Source organism: Haliotis cracherodii, unplaced genomic scaffold (assembly GCF_022045235.1).
Source record: "Haliotis cracherodii isolate W230 unplaced genomic scaffold, xgHalCrac1.p SCAF_9, whole genome shotgun sequence".
In the NCBI taxonomy this organism is placed as follows: domain Eukaryota; kingdom Metazoa; phylum Mollusca; class Gastropoda; order Lepetellida; family Haliotidae; genus Haliotis; species Haliotis cracherodii.
The window spans coordinates 19,521,886-19,542,457 of record NW_027266343.1 but is presented as its reverse complement, the minus strand read 5'-3'; the positions used below and the strand labels follow the sequence as shown (position 1 = coordinate 19,542,457).

General features: G+C 40.4%; 1 protein-coding gene across 1 annotated transcript in view; it reads right to left on the bottom strand.

Moving 5' to 3' along the window:
• Positions 1–1,681: 1,681 nt before the first annotated feature.
• Positions 1,682–20,572, bottom strand: part of LOC139452175 (AT-rich interactive domain-containing protein 5B-like) — a 67,905-nt gene continuing 49,014 nt past the window's right edge. Inside the window, exons 4-12 of the mRNA XM_071233537.1 lie at positions 20,062–20,301; positions 17,724–17,863; positions 17,276–17,429; positions 15,469–15,521; positions 14,369–14,466; positions 11,788–11,935; positions 11,407–11,502; positions 9,337–10,584; positions 1,682–8,978 (exon numbers count right to left, since the gene is read on the bottom strand). Coding sequence (XP_071089638.1) covers positions 8,670–8,978; positions 9,337–10,584; positions 11,407–11,502; positions 11,788–11,935; positions 14,369–14,466; positions 15,469–15,521; positions 17,276–17,429; positions 17,724–17,863; positions 20,062–20,301 — 2,486 coding nt within the window. The 3' untranslated portion in view covers positions 1,682–8,669. The remainder of the gene's footprint in view (positions 8,979–9,336; positions 10,585–11,406; positions 11,503–11,787; positions 11,936–14,368; positions 14,467–15,468; positions 15,522–17,275; positions 17,430–17,723; positions 17,864–20,061; positions 20,302–20,572) is intronic.

Below are 20,572 nucleotides of genomic sequence, written 5' to 3'. Positions count from 1 at the left end.
CGCCCAGGGCACTCTCAAAATTAAAAATAGGGGGCTCTTATTAGAATATTATTTTGTTGAAAAAAAAAACGGAGTTGAGAGATAAATTTCTTGGTTTATGCTGACAGCCTGAAATGTTTATGTATTAATTGCCCATAATTTAGGGTGCATATAACACACGAGTGCGTATTATTCGCGAAAAAATAAGACTTGTGTACATTGATCAATCGGAAGGGGTGCCAATTGGGATTGTTCACTAGCCAATATATTAGCAAATATCGCCGTGGGCGCTTATTAGAGCGGGGCGCTTATTACGTCGAATACGGTAGCTGGAATATTGCTGAGTGCGGAGTAAAACAACAAACCAACCAACCTTTTAGGGCAAGCATGGGTTGCTGAAGATCTATTGGGTACCCAGGTCCTACTCAGTACCCACCCACCCTGAGACCCTGAGTTACCCATCTCAGCCCTAGCACATATCAATTGTCTAATCAGAGAACATTTACAAAATCAACATCCAGGTTCCAAAATATGTGATCAAAGTTGTACCAAGTCTTCAATCAACATGATCAACTCACTCAAGTACTTTTATATAAGCAATGCTTTGTTGTATTTTAACTCAATCAACTGATCGCTTATCTCAGTGACTGAGATGGCGTGCTATTTTTAGACAACCCCTGCCGAGTGTTTCATGCAATTTGTCATGCCACTTCATACTGTGTAATCTGTGAGCCTAAATTATTGTAAGAGCGAAATGAGGCAAGAATAAGTATGTTTGCTTGGTAAACTTTCATTTTGTTTGCTTGAATGAAATCTTGAATCCATCTTCCCGGGGCAAGTGAGTTAACTGACTATGAAAGTCCAGTTTCCACCCTTGCCGAACTAGGCTGGTATTATGGAGTTACATTTTGGCTGGGCTAACGAGTTTATGCATAGACCATTCAAAATCGCTCACCGAAATCGAAATCTGGTTCGTAAACTGTCGTGCAGATTTCAGTCGATTGCAGGATTTGCAAAGCATGTGCACCGCCAACTCGTCAGCAGATATTTTCCAAATATTTTCATGTTTTTAAGCAAGGTGCTCACGTGATTTGATGCATTTTGCGATGTAAGACCCGTTTTATCACAATATAGATCTTCATTATTGATCAGATCGTCCTGACTGGGCGCCACCCTTTATGTGAAGCAAACACAAGTGACACGAGAAGTGGAATCTGATTGGTCCATAGGAGAGGTTTAGAGGGAAGTAACTCGTAATAGCCACTGGTGGCACTACGATCAAGCCCAGTAATTCCAGCCTAGTTCGGCAAGGGTGGAAACTGGACTTTTGAAGTCAGTTAACTCTCTTGCCTCGGGAAGATGGCGTTATCTGATCGAGCAGGTTGTCTATGGTAGTCGCCATCTTTGTGAAGCCATTTGAAATAAGAACAGCGATCGGATTGGATATCCCGTTTTCTTTACAAGGGGGGTGCGGATGAAAAGGAGGCTTGAGCGGGCAAGGGAGAAAACTAGACTTTGACATAAGGCAAGGGGACACTCTTGCCTCCATAAGATGATTCTACCCTGTAATCTCCACACTGATAAGCATGGGGTACTGGGAACGTATTCTCTCCACCCAGGGGTGTACTTCTGCCAGCAGATAAGAGAGAAAAATCAAGTCATTCTTGCAGATTTTCTTTAATCACAGAAAAAAAATCTGTTTACAAATTGTTTACAAATGATTATTGTGCTTGGGTGATCTGTGAATTTATTGATGTGTGGGATAAACTGGATGTTAGTATTGCACAACTCTGTCTCAGGTAGGTTATAGGGTCAATACAAAAGTGTAACTACATCACAGATTCCCAGTGGCTTCAGGCAGAGAATCAAAGGCTAGTTGGACAAGAAACACCTAGTACCTGTCTGAAAACAATTTGCTCAAAGCAAGTGGTCAAAAATGCTCACTTCAAATTTGAAGAAAGCCTATTTGATAAAATGTAATATCTCAAATAAGGCCAAGATAGAAAAAGTTCCACATCAGAACCATACTTCAAAATGGCATGGGTTATTTTTTCAGCAGGCCAAAAACTAATTTAAATTTCTTAGCATTTATAGTGCCAGTTCAGACAAGGAAAGATAACTCTTCACTATAATTCAGACAACCAAGCTGGTCTTTCACAAAAACTAATATCAAAACCTGATTGTTTACCCACCAAAACCAAATCTTATTGATCTCCCTGAAAAGATATGATGTACAGGGCATTAATGCACCCCAGAATACATTTTTATCTTAAAAAGGCATTGTCTTTTGCCATTCTCAAAAATTATCAATTTCCCCATTACGAGATACAATTGCCCAAATAGTTTTTAGCTCATCATTGGGACATATTTTGTTTATATGTAATCTCAGAAAATTACACTGTACATTCTATATCTTCATCAGTCAATTTATTATTTTAAATGATTTATGTAAACAGTTAATAATATCACACATACCCTTGTGTATATTTACAAGAACTAACAATGAATGAGTGCTTATGATAACAGCACCAGATATTTGTAACCACTGGATAAACTGAGAAACACCACTGGAAAATATAATGCTTTCCTAAACACTAACGTTGACTAACTGGCCAATAATAGACTCTACGGGCTTTGTTTAAACTTTTAAAACAAAACTACCATTGGTAACATAGAATACAAATGTACATACAAACTGCAATAACCGAGATAACAGGACTCTGATTGGGTTATTCATAAACAACAGGCATACAGGGAAAGTTGAAACAGACGAGCCTTTATACGATATCAGTTGCATAGGTTACACTAATACCGTACAGGAATATCTCAAAATTGCCCTCAGAGAAAATCATGAATCTAAGTCCAAGTCAATACATAAATTTCCTTGGTAGTTAATTTGGTTAAATAGTGCCGAGTCATTGGATGACAATCGATCAATAGGACGTCCTGCGACACAATACTTTTCTTGATCTACATACCAATAAATCAAGGGCTCAGGTTAAATTGAATTAGTATTCATGTATCATTCCTGAGACGTGAAGCTAGTAGGTACATGAAGGTTCTGGCTTGCCTCTGCTCCAGACATTGTGGACCTGATAACAATAACAGAATGACCATTTCATATTCGGGATTGGGGGTCTGGGACTTTTTTTTTCAAAAATAATCTGTTCCCCAAAATGCTCTAAATATATTATTTCAACTCGGGTTTTATGAAAAGAAATAATTTGTTACTTTAATCTTGGTTGTGATTTTGATTTTTTAAAAATTGCTTGGTTCCTCCTTCCGCAGAATTATTTTATTATATTTTAGGAGGCACCCGAGCTCCCTCTGTGCTATTTGACCCTGGTAATCATGGCTAGAAAGACTTACCTCCCCTTGTCATATACACATGAGCCAATATGCACCAATTGATAATTTTTACATATATATTATAAATCACATACTTACTGCCAAATGAAAATGTTTTAAATATCCCTGCCAACTTAGCTTTATCTTGCTTAAAAGGAAATGCTGAATCAAGAATCTATTAGAGTTACATCCCTTTGAAATAATGTCATCTCATGATAAATCACATTCTTACTGCCAAATGAAAACTTTTAAATCTTCCCTGTCAACTTATCTTTATCTGGCTTAAAAGGAAAAGCCAAATCTAGAAACTACTAGAGTTTGAAACAATGTCAGCTGTTCTTATCACAGGAATTTATAGCTGTGTCAACAGGCTTGTTGATTAGCGTAACAAGAGTGCCCTAGCGAGAAGTAAAATAGAACATAAATAGTTCATAAGTAGAGGTCTAAACCAAACTATAGAATGAACTACCGGGCAAAACTTAGTAATAAAAAAAGAAATGAATATAAAATATATCAAAACACTGATTCATAAACATTCTTGTATATAATACAAAAGAAGTACAAGATTATTTGAAATAAAGGATAGTGTAGAAAATGTATGTGGAAAAGGATGTACACAATATTTGTTCAACAGAATACAAAAGCAAAACCGTCAGGAAACTCCTCGTCAACACAACCTACTTTCTAAATGCTGATGTACAGTCTTATAAACAAATCCCTGAACGTGAGACAGTCTCACAAACACATGTGTTTTCACACTGAGATAATACACATTTCCTTAGCAGAACAAACTTAATGAACTGAGATATGGAACCTTTCTTTGGTGAATATCGATTTTAAGTGTAATCCCTTTATTTAAATAAATAGATCCTATTTTGAGTTTCCCTAAAATGTCATTTCTTACAATTGAGTCATAGTATGGTCTCTCTCTGCTACGTTTTTCCATCATCACAAAAAAATCATCATAAATTCATTTCTAATGAGATAATCTTTTTTAATTTCATGTCAATATTTCTTTGAAAACTAAAACATTGTCAAATACATTAATATGTGACAAAATGGGTTATGCAAAATAATTTCTTAAATAAATATAATAAATATGTTCGTAATGACTTCTAGAATGACACATTCCCCATAACTATTTTCAAAAGAATATTATTGACAAATAATTTATGAAAAGAGAAAGATATTCGAATTTAATTTTTACTTTTATAATTTTTCGAACAGCTACATTGAAGCTAATTTCCATATCTCACACTAAATGCCTTATTATCTAAAAATCTTTAGAACATAATACAGGAAATCGTCATAGAGGTGAAAACAATTTATAAAAAAAATCTGTTAGCTGGACACCAACAACAAATAGTCTTTCACACTTTGTATTTTCTAACAATAACTTTTGTACACTATTTACACAGCGTGTATCCCTGAACGTTTTAATACGCAAATAACCAACAAAATGTCACATGATCGGACACATAGATAATACATCAAAATATGTGAAATGAGAACAAACAAACTGTTGTCTACATCCACTACTACATAAGACACTGAGAAGGAGTTAATGCCATATACAACAGATAAACCGTTTTCAAATTATGCGGAGACCACGAAAATCTAAAAATAATAAGTAATAACTTTCAACAATATCATTAATAAAGAATCACTATTACATCAAGTAACTGTCATAAATTCTATATATTGTGTTAACATCTTGAATAATATTTGCTTTAAGTATTCGTGGGTATCTTTTTGACTAGAAATAGATTGGTGAATACTATCAGGATATATATCGGAAATTAAAGTAGGATTTCCTTTTCAAACATTCAAATGCATTCTATGTTGCAGAGGAGGTTTACAGTTCTAGAATGCTGGAGCTGTTTAAAATTTACAATGATTTATATTTACTTAATTCATTACATTAGACAAGGCACAGTACACGGACGAAGATATGAAAGACAAAATCTGAATTCTCAAAATTAGTCCAACCAGTAAAAGAATAGAATGTGCCACTTTCCTGACAAATTCTATTGTGAATTTTCTAATAATGCAACAAAGCAGCTTATGTCTGAAACACAATCAATATTTCCACCTTTTTTGAAGCATGCGTCACGATTCTAACATTCCACTCTGTAGAGGCACTTGTAAGCCTGAGGCTGCTTGTGACATCTTTAGATGAGTATTCAGTCAGAAAATGTTGTAAATAAACGAACTATACATCCTATTTGAGGTCACAAACTCAAACTAAACAATCCCTGCCAGAATATCAGCATTTGATATCTTAGTGGATAAGCCGACCCCTTTCTACAGAATCTTTTTTCTGGTCCTCAAAATTCGGCTTATACACGGTCATATACGGTATCAATGTTGTGAATGTATGTGCTCTTTGAGAGACATTTGCTTGGATATTTTTACAAAAAATAATTTGATCCCGATAATACTGGAAAAAGAATAATTATGCCTCTTGACTTACCCAAAGGTGTTGTTGGTCCAACAACACTGTATCAAACACAAATATCCCAGTACTTAAGCCATACAGAGAACCGAATACTGGATCTTGATGTACATAAAACAGTCAATGCATTACAGTGTGTGAAAAAGCTGCCTACCCAGTAGCCAGTGGCTTGCAAAATTTTGATTGGGCTAAAGACTTTAAAATGTCCCTTGCCCAACTGGCTTTTTATTTCATTGCACACCTCTTTAATAGACGATCAAAATTTTAAAAAAGGCCTCTCATTTCTGTATATTAATAAGACCATCAAATATTAATAATAAAATAAACATCTGTAACTAATCAAGGTTGCATTTTTGCATAACATTTTAATCATCATTTGCAATTTGGGTTTACTTTTTTGATGCCTTTGCAGAACCAAATTTCTGGAAAAATAAACTGTCACATATGACTGACTAGTCACTTGTAAGTCCACCTGGCCAGCAATATTTCAAGAATATTTGACACAGTGATGCATGAACTACTGCTCTACAAAACCTATCCAGTCAATACTGCACTTATCCCTCCAACTGGTGCATGAACGAGTGAGCGGTTCAACACTGTAACACAATATCAATGGGTTAGCACTTTAACAGTGAGCCTACCCCTCTCCGACCAAGGAACATTGTATTTGTGACCCCCAAAAGGATATCAGATCTTGCCTTGTGAGTAAGTTGCAGAACACATGGCCAAGGCCTTAAAGAAAACACTGTGGGTACGTCGACATGAGTCTGAGACCCAGGGCCAAAACGCTGTGGGTACGTCGAGATGAGTCTGAGAGTTGGGGCCAAAACGCTGTGGGTACGTCGAGATGAGTCTGAGAGTCAGGGCCAAAACGCTGTAGGTACGTCGAGATGAGTCTGAGACTCAGGGCCAAAACGATGTGGGTACGTCGAGATGAGTCTGAGAGTTGGGGCCAAAACGCTGTGGGTACGTCGAGATGAGTCTGAGAGTTGGGGCCAAAACGCTGTGGGTACGTCGACATGAGTCTGAGAGTCGGGGCCAAAACGCTGTGGGTACGTCGAGATGAGTCTGAGAGTCGGGGCCAAAACACTGTGGGAACGTCGACATGAGTCTGAGACTCAGGGCCAAAACGCTGTGGGTACGTCGAGATGAGTCTGAGAGTTGGGGCCAAAACGCTGTGGGTACGTCGACATGAGTCTGAGAGTCGGGGCCAAAACGCTGGAGTCATGAGCCCACATTTGTCTGTCCCCATTACACATTATTCCTTCAAAACACGTCTTCATCACGTGGGGAATTGAACACGTGGGGACAGGCAAATGCTTAACCACCAGCCTACCCCATCACCTTCTCGTAAATGAAGTACAGAAGGCAATCATAGTATTTTTGTTGAAAGTTTGAAATGTAAAATGAGGTATTTTCAATTTATATATATATATAAAATTAAAATTAAAAACAGAAAACATGTTGCCCGTCCATTTTTCCTATCAATTGCTTAAAGCCAGTTGTTCGTGAAGGGGTGAATACCACAGCTGTAGTCTTTAAGGCCTGGCATGAAAACATGGCTGGTGACGCCGTGAGAGGCTGACCTCTATATCAGCTACCTCCAGCTGATCTAGTGTCAATAACGTAAACACCAACAGACTTCAGCTACTTCAGATGGTTAAAGACAAACAACAGTAAAGGTAATCAGGTTAACTGTGAGGAATTGAATAATAAAAGTTAATTCTCATTAGGGATGTCACGATACACATATCTCCTTACAACTTATCTCCAGACTATACAGTGCATACACTTTTAGACCAAGCTTACATACTATCTGACAGTAATAATATTAATAACAATAATAATAATAATCCATTTGTATTCAGACTTTCCAAGATAGATATGCTCAAAGCACACCATTACTACCCTGATCAAAGGATCAGTTTGCACTCAATTTTTATTCTCAGCTCACTGGGGAGTATACAACCCAGACTGCCTGTGAATAGTCATATCTAGCTATATGAGTATGTAATAAAAACAAATTCAGTTCTGTTTGAGTCCCAAAAAATGCACTTTGCAATTACTCGAAAAGACATTAGCTCTTATTGAATCCATGTAGGAGAGAAGTATTAGACAGTGTATCGCAGGCAGTGAGTGAGTGAGTGAGTGAGTTTGGTTTTACACTGCTTTTAGCAATATTCCAGCAATATCTTGGTGGGGGACACCAGAAAGGGGCTTCACACATTGTACCCTTGTCGGGATTCAAACCCGGGTCTCCAGCGTGACGAACTAACGCTTTAACCACTATGTTATCCGACCGCCCCTCACAGTGTATCGCAGACAGTTGTATCATGACATCCCTAGTTTCTCATTAGAAGAGGCATTTCTCAGTAGTTGAAATATTCAGGTGAGAAAACAAATTGTAGGGACAGTTCTCACCTGATCCAGGTTACACCTGTCAGATCTCAGTTCCTCATGACAGAGATTCCCTATTCTCACACTGAGGTAAGTAGATCTCAATATAAGATCTCACATAATACAGACATCTCTCTTCCTGAGACGCAAATCGACTTCTTGTCACTCAGTTCCAAAGAGAAAAGATCTCACAGAAACACCTCGGTGTCTCATCTTTGTGCACACGTCTCGACAGGTCTCACTGTCCTTTATATCTCTCTTGCTAACTAATCTCCAATACACAATAGAATATGAACTATCAAAACTAACCCATGAGATGAACAATCTCTAAATGTCTCACCTAATCTATACAATGAGATGACATATTCTCACATACACGATAAACAGCATTGTACTCTCAAACAACTTTAACAACAAAAATAAACAAAAACGTGGCAAAAACAGCACATTCATAATTGTCTCCATAGCATGAATGATCTGTGATAGGTGATTATGACTTTGAGGCACTGAATTTCTGCGTATCCTTGTAAATGTTTTGATATAGTTGGGTTGGCGATATCAGGATGGGGGACGTGTTCCCGACCTGCGCCAGGACCTGTTGCCGCATCATGTCCTCGTATGCCGCCATTTGTATGTTGGCGTACTGCGCGGCATACATCTGCTGCAGCTGTGCAGGGGAGGTAACTACGCTGTTGGGGGAGATATGAGAGGGCATGTAAGGTGCGGGGAAGGCAGGATGAAGATGTGGAGATGGGACTTCGGAGTAGGCTGCAGACGCTGTCAGGGGCTTGGACAAAGCCTGAAAAAGGGAATGATGTTTTAGATTACTTCAGGGAAATAATTAGAGAATAACCAATGGGATATGACCCAAAGGACCAACTCAAACAACTCCATGCCCAATTAAATACAATATGTTTGAGCAACACAGATGTATTTTTGTTATTTTCATCTGAACCAAGCTAAATTATTCAACAAAAATCTGTAAACAATTAAATAAAACGTGTGACCTCATATGCTTATTGTGTCTAATATCTCAAGACTACAAATCTATCACACATGTTGAGACTTTCTAAGTGTAGAACATTGTGACATCCTGGATATCAATCATCAGACTGACAACAAACCTACTTGCCCACCTATTTATCATGGCAACTTACTTTATTATTGTTTAGTGGTGTACTTGTGGCAGATCTAGATCCAGTCGAGGTTGGAGAGGCGCTGTGACGTTCCTGAGATCTCACGAGAGAGAGGGGACTTGAACTTCTGATTGAGGCCGACCGAATATCTGCCCTTGAGCCTGGTCGCTCATGGTCTTTGAGACTTGCTCTTGAGGTAGGAAACTCCTGAGGGAACAGAGCACACTTGAAGGTCTTGGGAGCAAGGTCCTTTTTTTCATAAAAATCCTGTTTTTGTTCTACTCTTTTCTGTTCTTTCTCTCTCATAGTTTTCATGCTAAAGTCAACAGGCTGATCCTCATTACTGCTCATGTCTGAGGACTTGCTGTGGTTCATGTGTGCAGGAGTGATTCGACTCGCTGGCGGGTCGGCTCTCACACGTTTCGCACTATTAAAGTACGGATCGTTGGCTAGAACAGGACTGAGGTGGGGTCGTGAGTGGTCTCGAGATGGCAGGTGAGACGTTTGTGGCACATTGGGGTAAGGGTATGGCCGTTTGAGTTGTTGATGTGAGTGAGCTGGCCCAGTGTGGGCAGGGACGATTGGCTTTGAGCTGTATGTTGATGGGGAGTGAGTCCGGGAGTTGGAGGTGCCCTCGTACTTCACTTCGTCAAGTTTTGGTTTTGGGGTGTGTTGTATCACAGATGGCCTCATGCTCGGAATGGCTTTTTTCGATTCGTTTTCGTTGATTTGTGAAGCATTGTTGGTAACGAACAATGAGGATTTGGGAAAATACATGTTGCTGTTTTCACTGGCATGGGCGGCAACCTCCACGGATGGTGACGTGTGAGCGATGAAATGTGATGCGGGCAAGGGGAAATTGTTTGCATAGAAAAGTGCATGTGTTGTTATCACAGGGGTCTGTGGGGGCTGGGTGTGTGGCGTCTGCTGTAGATGAGCAGATGTCTGTAGAGGCGGAAGTGGTGTCTGGTGTTGTGACTGGGTGGGTAGTGACTTCACATGGTTCTGAACTTTTCGTTGAACTAAAGGCGATAAAATACTTGGCCGTGTGCGTTGTTTAACTGATGGCACTTCAGGGTCTGTTTTCTGTATTGAAGATATCTGCACAGGTTCGATTTTGACTTTGCCATTTTCAATACTGGTCATTTTTGGAATCTGTACTTTGACCTCTTTAAGTGTTTCCATTGTCAGATCTTCAACCTTGTTTTCTTTGAAAGAAACTTTATCCAGCATCTTCTTCACTGTCTGTCTGGGATGACCTCTTTTCAGCTGAAATGTAAATTTGATATTTGTAAAAGTGACAACAGTGCAACAGAGACCTGAACAATTGTTTCCATCATGTCACAATTTTCGGAGGTGAGGTGAGGTGAGGTGAGGTGAGGTGAGGTGAGGTGAGGTGAGTGTGTGTGTGTGTGTCATTGCTTGTACTAGTCCAGACAAATGCCGATTTATAATGCTAGCCCACTGAGATACCATGCCACAGGTTAACATGAATACCCCACTCAGACACAGTATACTGACTCCGAGCTGACCAGTCTTTGTTTTAGCCCCTTTATGTTGAGCGCCAGACAGTGTAACAACAAGTACCATCTTTTAACGTCTTTTGGTATGACGCAGCCAGGTTAAAATTGGAGGAAAGTTGGAAGTGACACAGGCTCAGATTGAAACCAGCAGATACTAACACAGCGGAAACACAACTTGCCAGACAGTTGCAGCTTCTTAGTCTTTTGTTTGTTTGTTTGTTTGTTGTGTACTGCAGCACTCAGCAATATTTCAGCTTGAGTAAATGATCCACACAGTTTGGGAACAAAACCAACCGAGTGAACCGACTCTGCAAATCTGACCACCCGATCCACCAGGGGACTTCCTACAACCAGCATGTTTCTGGTCCTATTCCAACCCGGAGTCCCCACAGTGCTCCTACATCAGCCCACTCGGCCAACAGTGCCTCCCGACCCATGATTCCTCAAACAGCTTCCAACATTTCTGTTTGGACAAGTTCATGCATTGTTAATAGCTCGAGTTGATTCAGATCAATGGTGATGAAGCATCACAAGAAAGGTAGCTGGTTAAGTGAATGACTTTGATTACCTGTGAATTTACCTGATCACGTTCCATAGCCTTCTGTCGGCGGATTTCATTCCATTTCCGAACCTTTTCTTCCATCGACACATCAATTGCTTGCATCTAAACATATGCAAACAGACGTAAACATACCCGTCATTTTCTGGTAAAATAAAAGCTCTAGTTCTAGGGAAGTAGAGCAGAAGATCGATCAATAATCTTTTCCAAGGAATTACATATTAAGCAATATTCCAGCCAAATCAAAGTAAAGGATACGAAGAATAGGCCGGAATTAAACCCAGGTCTTTGGTGTAACAGGCCAGCACTTGGCCGACCCACTGCCGAATATATTATTGTTCACTCTACCATATCAAGTTGTTACTTTGGTATCTAATATATTTGACTTACCAATAATTCCTTCTTTTCTTCCAGTTCAGGCTTCAACTTTGCCTTATCATGCCCTCTGTTCTGGTTGTTGATCATGGCCTTGACCTTTGACTTGATCTTATTCCGGGGTTCATCTCCCTTTTCGTAACGTTCAAAGGCCAGCAGTAACCTGGAACAGTTACAATACTTGGTACAAAATAAATCCAGGCACTACATTATTTTCTACAGAACTTGCCTTTCATCTTTAGCCAAGACATACAAAGAGTGGGAGATATGTATGTGGTCCAGAGGATCAGATGTCCCCAATAACACGGTAATCTCAGCTGGTAGCTGGGTGACTAGGACCTGCTACATACACCAAGGAATGTCTGCAGACACACTACTAGGCTCTGTGCCGTGTTATATGCAAAGAAAACAATATCAAATGCTGGATATGTATAAAATGTTGCAGGTCGGAACTTTCTGATCCTAGTTTTGTTTATGAATGTGTTTTTAAGCTGCATTCAGCAGTATTGCAGCAATATCATGGCAGTAGGTAAACAATCTAGTCTGAGCCAGACAATCCAGTGATTGATATAATGAGCCAGACAAAAAAGTGTTTGATGAGTACTGAGTAGTTTGAGCCAGACAATCCAGTGATTGATATAAGGCTTAAAAAGACAGAAAAAATTTGTTCTCAATGGCAAAGCAATGGCTTTGGAAAATTGTGCGGATGGGTGGGTTTTTTTGGTGGGGGGGGCAAACTACAGTAGTATGTAACCAAATTAACATGCAACCTTGAAAAGGGCCTCCCTACATGTGTATTCCTTAATGAGTAAAATGCAGTCTTTGACTACTTTGGGCGACCAGTGTGTGCATAATACATGCATATAAATATATATTTCACAAGGCGAAGATGTTAACGTGGGAAAACAACACTGGAAGAAGCAAGTCAACGAATCCGTACTAAAGTACGCAAGTAAGTCCTGTTCTTATACTATCTGGTTTTAAAAGCGTTCACTCTGTATCTGGACTTACGTTTGTAATCCATCATATTACTTTTATCCAAGATTTAATTCAAATTTGTTTACATTAATTTCGATGAAATCGTGTATGAACTGATCGGCAAATCACTTGAACCCACGATGAGCTTGCCTTGAAACGAACATCAGTTGTTCAAGATACTAATTCATCAGTCTTCCAATCACTGTATTGAAATTTATTTTTAGTTATGATATTGGCCATGACATTAAGTATTTATTGCTATTTCCGGCTTAATTTACGAGACAAATACACATATAATCTTAATCTCTGTGAATGACACATTGTCCTGCATACAGTTTACAAATAACATTGAATTAATTAGTAAATCATTATGTCTAGCATTGTTTTATTGTACATTTCTTGTTTTCCTTGACCACGGCAAACCAAGCAGTCAAACTCCTAGTGCCATCATGACCACAACACGAAAGTAAAGCAGTAAAGCAGTGCACATGTAAAGAGAAGTACCTGCACGCTATATTGGATCGCATTGTTTTCAGCATTTCACTGCCAGGGTCGTGTGTTCGAGACACGGAATATTTAAGGATGTTTGAGTTTTTATTAAATGGAAATAAAAACAAAATGTGCGACAGACTTTATGATGATGCGGGCAGTGCCTGAGAACCCAGACTATTTTTTTTTAGCCTAACGAGTGTGTGAGTGATTTGGGTTTAACGCCGCTTTTAACAGTATTCCAGTTCCAGGTGCTGACAAACCTAGAAACATAATCAGGGCGAACAAGGATTCGAACTCACAATCATAGGTTTCTTGCGTGCCCAAGGGACGCAACTCTGCACAGCGATCGTGGCGCCTTAGACGACTGGGCCACCTGTGCCCCCTTTTAGCCTAATGAGCAATGATGTGAAAATGGCTCTGGAAGTGACATACCCAGTACATAAGGCCCTGGGAGGGCCTGAGTTGGGTGTGACACTATACCCAAGTTATATTACAGCCTATGCACAAAGTTCAAAAGGAAAGTGAGTGAGTGAGTTTGGTTTAATGCTGCTTTGTAGACATATCACAGTGAGTCAGCTGTAAGTGGGAAGAATGCCTGCAATGAGGCAGGTCCTAGCTATTCACAGGGTTTCACCAGATGCAAAATATTGTGTCCAATATGCATACAATTTGAGATTGATGCAAAAATGTATGGCTGTTCGAATCATTAAAATTGGTGTTTAATCACATGTCAATGGGTGACTTTCTTCAATTAAACTTACACTGTAACATGTTTCTGAATACTGTATATTGCCGTCTATAAAGTGACTTTGCCTATAAAGCGACCCCCCTGTACAAGCTTTCAAAATCAATGCTAATTTATATACCCAATCTATAATCGATCCGGAATGAAGCACATCACCAGCCCATACACAATCCCTATAATTGCGATAACAATGTGTTTGTCTTTCATTATTTTAAAATTCAAGTATTAAGTGCAGAAAACCATTTCATTGTTACCCATCAGCTAATTTAACAAACCAAGAATCAACAATGCAAACCCGTAATGGTAGGATCACACAGAAGGGATGCAACTCTTCACAGGCGAGCATTCCGTACTATTTAAATTAGCATTGTCAAAACCCACCTCTCGTAATGCCTTCTTGTACAGGTGGCAGCACTAGTACTTCCTGGATGCCCACCCAGCTTGTCATACAGATGCTTCCAGAGCCTCTTCTCTGTGATCTGTGACAACAAGAACAACGTGACATGGGACACACCAGCCTTCACTATCCAGCAGATCTATGTACCTACCTTCTGTCATTGTAGCATTCGATACTTAACATTAGTACTCCAGTGTATGGCTAGTGAGATTACACTAAGGTTAGAGTGAGTGAGTGAGTTGGGTTTAACGCTGCTTAAAGAGTATTCCAGTTTTTATCACGGTATGTCAGCTTAATGTAGGAGGAAAGCCAGAAGTGATGCAGGTCTCCGACATTTACCACTTAGGTGAAACCGACGAGCACGGGTATGGTGCTGACAAACCTAGAAACATAATCGGGGTGAACCAGGATTCAAACCCACAATCATGGGTTTCTGGCGTGCCCAAGGGAAGCAACTCTGCGTGGCAAATCATGGAGCCTTAGATGACTGGGCCACCTGTGCCCCCACAACAGTTAGAAGTTGATCAAGATTAGTATGCAGGTTAAAAAATAGAAGAATTGGTTCTCAGGTAATGGCGTTTGAAATAGTATGGGCAGGAAGCATCTTTTTGAGGGGAAGGGAATTCAAACTACTGTGGTATGTTACCAAATAAACAGTTGTGTGCAATGAACATGGGAAAGGGCCTCCCAACATAAGTGTATTCCATGATGAGTGAAATACAGTATTTGAATTTATAAATCATCATTCTAGTGATGTTTTATTGTAAATGTTTTCAATAATTAAATTTGCCATCACCATAACACAAGATGCGCAGTTGAGCAATGCACATGTAAAGGGAAGTAACTGCACGCTATATAAGATCGCAATGTTTTTAGTATTGCAACATTTCACTGCCTGGGTCATGTGATCGAGACGCGGAATATTTACCAAATTTTGTTTTGTTTTGAAAATGAAATAAAAACACCAGACTGCGTGAGAACCAAGACTGTTTTTTTTAGCCTAATATATTGTAAATGTGTGGTGAATAAATCAGCTTCATTTAATGGCCATATTGAACTAGTATGAAGCTTGTGCAAGACTTACCATGTCATAGCCACCAAGTTTCTTCGCATACGAGTAGAAGTAGTAGAGATCTACTGGAAGAAATGATAGTGACACTTGACAACATTAAGGATGGCAGCATCCGGGGTGCAGCGTTACATCAGGTCCAAACTACTCATCTCACACAACATGTAGGGCTGTTTAATGATGAGACACCTTGTTCTAGTGTAATAAATGGGGCAGGATAGAGTCCTGTACCCTATGCCTGTGTTGCTGTGGAACATTTGGGAAAGAATAGAACCCTGTACCCTATGCCTGTGTTGCTGTGGAAAATTTGGGTAAGAATAGAACCCTGTACCCTATGCCTGTGTTGCTGTGGAGAATTTGGGGGCAGAATAGTACCCTGTACCCTATGCCTGTGTTGCTGTGTAGAACTTGGGGCAGAATAGAACCCTGTACCCTATACCTGTGTTGATGTGGAGAATTTGGGGCAGAATAGAACCCTGTACCCTATGCCTGTGTTGCTGTGGAGAATTTGGGGCAGAATAGAACCCTGTACCCTATGCCTGTGTTGATGTGGAGAATTTGGGGCAGAATAGAATCCTGTACCCTATGCCTGTGTTGATGTGGAGAATTTGGGGCAGAATAGAATCCTGTACCCTATGCCTGTGTTGCTGTGGAGAATTTGGGGCAGAATAGAACCTAATGACCTATGCCTGTGTCGCTGTGGAGAATTTGGGGCAGAATAGAACCTAGTACCCTATGCCTGTGTCGCTGTGGAGAATTTGGGGCAGAATAGAACCCTGTACCCTATGCCTGTGTTGCTGTGGAGAATTTGGGGCAGAATAGAACCTAGTACCCTATGCCTGTGTCGCTGTGGAGAATTTGGGGCAGAATAGAACCCTGTACCCTATGCCTGTGTCGCTGTGGAGAATTTGGGGCAGAATAGAACCTAGTACCCTATGCCTGTGTCGCTGTGGAGAATTTGGGGCAGAATAGAACCCTGTACCCTATGCCTGTGTCGCTGTGGCGAATTTGGGGCAGAATAGAACCTAGTACCCTATGCCTGTGTCGCTGTGGAGAATTTGGGGCAGAATAGAACCCTGTACCCTATGCCTGTGTCGCTGTGGAGAATTTGGGGCAGAATAGAACCCTGTACCCTATGCCTGTGTCGCTGTGGAGAATTTGGGGCAGAATAGAACCCTGTACCCTATGCCTGTGTCGCTGTGGAGAATTTGGGGCAGAATAGAACCCTGTACCCTATGCCTGTGTCGCTGTGGAGAATTTGGGGCAGAATAGAACCTAGTACCCTATGCCTGTGTCGCTGTGGAGAATTTGGGGCAGAATAGAACCCTGTACCCTATGCCTGTGTCGCTGTGGAGAATTTGGGGCAGAATAGAACCCTGTACCCTATGCCTGTGTCGCTGTGGAGAACTTGGGGGCAGATCCTCAGAGGGAGGAATGTGTGGGCCAGCATTCTATAGGGCTATTTTCAGGATAATGGATACAGTGCCTGTTTTATATGGGACTTTTACAAAGTAATTGAAAAAGGTGAGTAAATGCCAGAATCTTAAAATTATAAAATGTGGTTAAATGGGAAGCCGGATAATCTTTTTGACTATTACAGAATGTGAATATACATTTTCTTGAATTTTACAATCTAAATATTTGCAGGTCCCAATATGAGTTCTTATTAGCATTCTACAATACAGCATTCATTATATACCCAATTGAATTAGAGTCTGACAGTGTACTCATCAGAAAGTATGACCAAGTTACATATTTAGTCTGCAATGTCTAATCACAGCATCATACAATGAATCTGCACCTATTTGGAAAGTCAGCTTACTCTGTTTGAATCCCAATGATGGAACCCTGTCGATGGGTGTCTGTCGATTTCTCATGAACTTGTGGAGACTTATCATAAAGTTCTGCTCTTCTTTTGTGACTTTGCTGCCACCTTTTTCCCAGCCTAACCCATTCTGACTTGACCTTCTCCGAGGCTGAAAGGTCAAGGTCAAAAGTAAATTCATGTTATTTAATGATTTGTTTTTAAGAAATACCAGAATGAAATATTAACCAACAGATTTTCTCAATCCCTCTAGAAATGCTATGACCTCATTGATTATTCATTCCATCATAAGAAAACGATGTAGTCTCATGAATATTCATCATTCATCATGGGATCTATAGCCATTACTTTGAAACTCAGACAAAATACATGATCTTGGACACTCTTTGAATTTTACATATGATATACATTTGAAAATGAACAAATGCAGCTGTCAGCTACCCACCCTGGACGATGTTGATGACGGTGCTTGTGATGTGGATGCTAATGAAGACGTGTCTGAGCCATCCTCGTAACTGTCCGAGTCTTGAGAACACTCTCGTTTGAGAGTCTTCTTCTTGCGAGGCCGACCCTTCAGGTTAGGAGCTACCAAACAAAGAAGTCAAGTTACATTTGATGAACAACATGAACTTCATAGGCCAAGGGCATCAAATGAACTCAATTTCCAGGTGTCACACTGATCCAGAAGTAATACAAGGATGTGAGTTCTGGTACCATAAACATGAATGTTCATGACCATCGTAACATTAGTCAGTGTATTGATCAATCGGCCTTCATATCTATAGGCAACAAATTCTATCACTGTTAAATTTGTGTGTGTGTCAGACTCACTCTGGTCACTACAACCTTTGGCTGTCTTTTCATACCTCACGGTGACGAGAAAACAGTTTGCTTTTAACTGACTTCTAATTAAATCAAGGGCTCACTTTGATGAGGCTGCTTTGAATCTTGATCTATGCCAAACTAGCATTTAGGAGAGCAAGTGTTATTGGTTGTTGATGACAAGCGAGAGACATTCTGTGGCGATACTGAAGTTGTGATGAGATAGATGGAGCTTACAACGTCACTTCTGAAATGAAGATGCTGTAATATATTGTAATAGAATGGAGAGGATGCCGACCTATGAACTAACCACATAGATGATCTCAGCAGACAATGGAGGAAGACGATCTTGAACTACCCACCTAGATGATCTCAGCATACAATGGAGGATGCCAATCTTGAACTACCCACCTAGATGATCTCAGCAGACAATGGAGGATGTCGACCTATGAATTACCCACCTAGATGATCCCAGCAAACAATGAAGGATGTCGACCTATGAACTACCCACATAGATGATCACAGCAGACAATGGAGGATGTCGACCTATGAACTACCCACATAGATGATCACAGCAGACAATGAAGGATGTCGACCTATGAATTACCCACCTAGATGATCCCAGCAGACAATGAAGGATGTCAACCTATGAACTACCCACATAGATGATCACAGCAGACAATGAAGGATGTCGACCTATGAATTACCCACATAGATGATCCCAGCAGACAATGAAGGGTGTCAACCTATGAACTACCCACCTAGATGATCTCAGCAGACAATGGAGGATGTCGACCTATGAATTACCCACCTAGATGATCTCAGCAGACAATGAAGGATGTCGACCTATGAATTACCCACCTAGATGATCTCAGCAGACAATGAAGGATGTCAACCTATGAACTACCCACATAGATGATCACAGCAGACAATGGAGGATGTCGACCTATGAATTACCCACCTAGATGATCCCAGCAGACAATGAAGGGTGTCAACCTATGAACTACCCACCTAGATGATCTCAGCAGACAATGGAGGATGTCGACCTATGAATTACCCACCTAGATGATCCCAGCAGACAATGAAGGATGTCGACCTATGAATTACCCACCTAGATGATCTCAGCAGACAATGAAGGATGTCAACCTATGAATTACCCACCTAGACAATCCCAGCAGACAATGAAGGATGTCAACCTATGAATTACCCACCTAGATGATCACAGCAGACAATGGAGGATGTCGACCTATGAATTACCCACCTAGATGATCTCAGCAGACAATGAAGGATATCGACCTATGAATTACCCACCTAGATGATCTCAGCAGACAATGAAGGATGTCGACCTATGAATTACCCACCTAGATGATCTCAGCAGACAATGAAGGATGTCAACCTATGAATTACCCACCTAGATGATCTCAGCAGACGATGGAGGATGTCGACCTATGAACTACTCACATAGATGATCCCAGCAACCATTGGAGGATGTCAACCTATGAATTACCCACCTAGATGATCTCAGCAGACAATGGAGGATATCGACCTATGAATTACCCACATAGATGATCGCAGCAGACAATGGAGGATGTCGACCTATGAACTACTCACATAGATGATCCCAGCAACCATTGGAGGATGTCAACCTATGAATTACCCACATAGATGATCACAGCAGACAATGAAGGATGTTGACCTTTGAATTACCCACCTAGATGATCCCAGCAGACAATGGAGGATGTTGACCTTTGAATTACCCACCTAGATGATCCCAGCAGACAATGGAGGATGTTGACCTTTGAATTACCCACCTAGATGATCCCAGCAGACAATGGAGGATGTCGACCTATGAATTACCCACCTAGATGATCTCAGCAGACAATGAAGGGTGTCGACCTATGAATTACCCACCTAGATGATCTCAGCAGACAATGAAGGATGTCGACCTATGAATTACCCACCTAGATGATCACAGCGTAACTCAAAATCCTCCAACTCAGGATGGTAGAAAGTTTCCCTGCAGAACATTATGCGACAGTTCCTGGACCTCACTGAGAATCCACCGATGGCGCTGACGATGGCGTTTCGCAGCCATTTGTCCATCATGTTCTCCAAGCGCTTGAGGACGGTGCGGTACCGGCAGTACTGGGGATAGCTCATGATGACCACCTGCTGGACACTGTCTGGTACACCCACGTCACCTGGGGGCAGATCATGACATTTGGAATCACTTCCTTTTAAAAGATAACATACAACAAGTATTTATTGCAACATGAAACTTGCATCAGTTTCTTAATTTTAATCTCAAAGTCTTCAGTTTGACTGGGTGCAGCATGTATGGCGTTAGCTTTTCAGGGAAGATCTTTCATCTTTAAATTAACTTAATTAAGTTGGAGCAGTTAACATAGAATTGTTATACATTAGTAGTACATGTATTGATGAGAAAGGATGCTAACAACCCCATCAACAGTA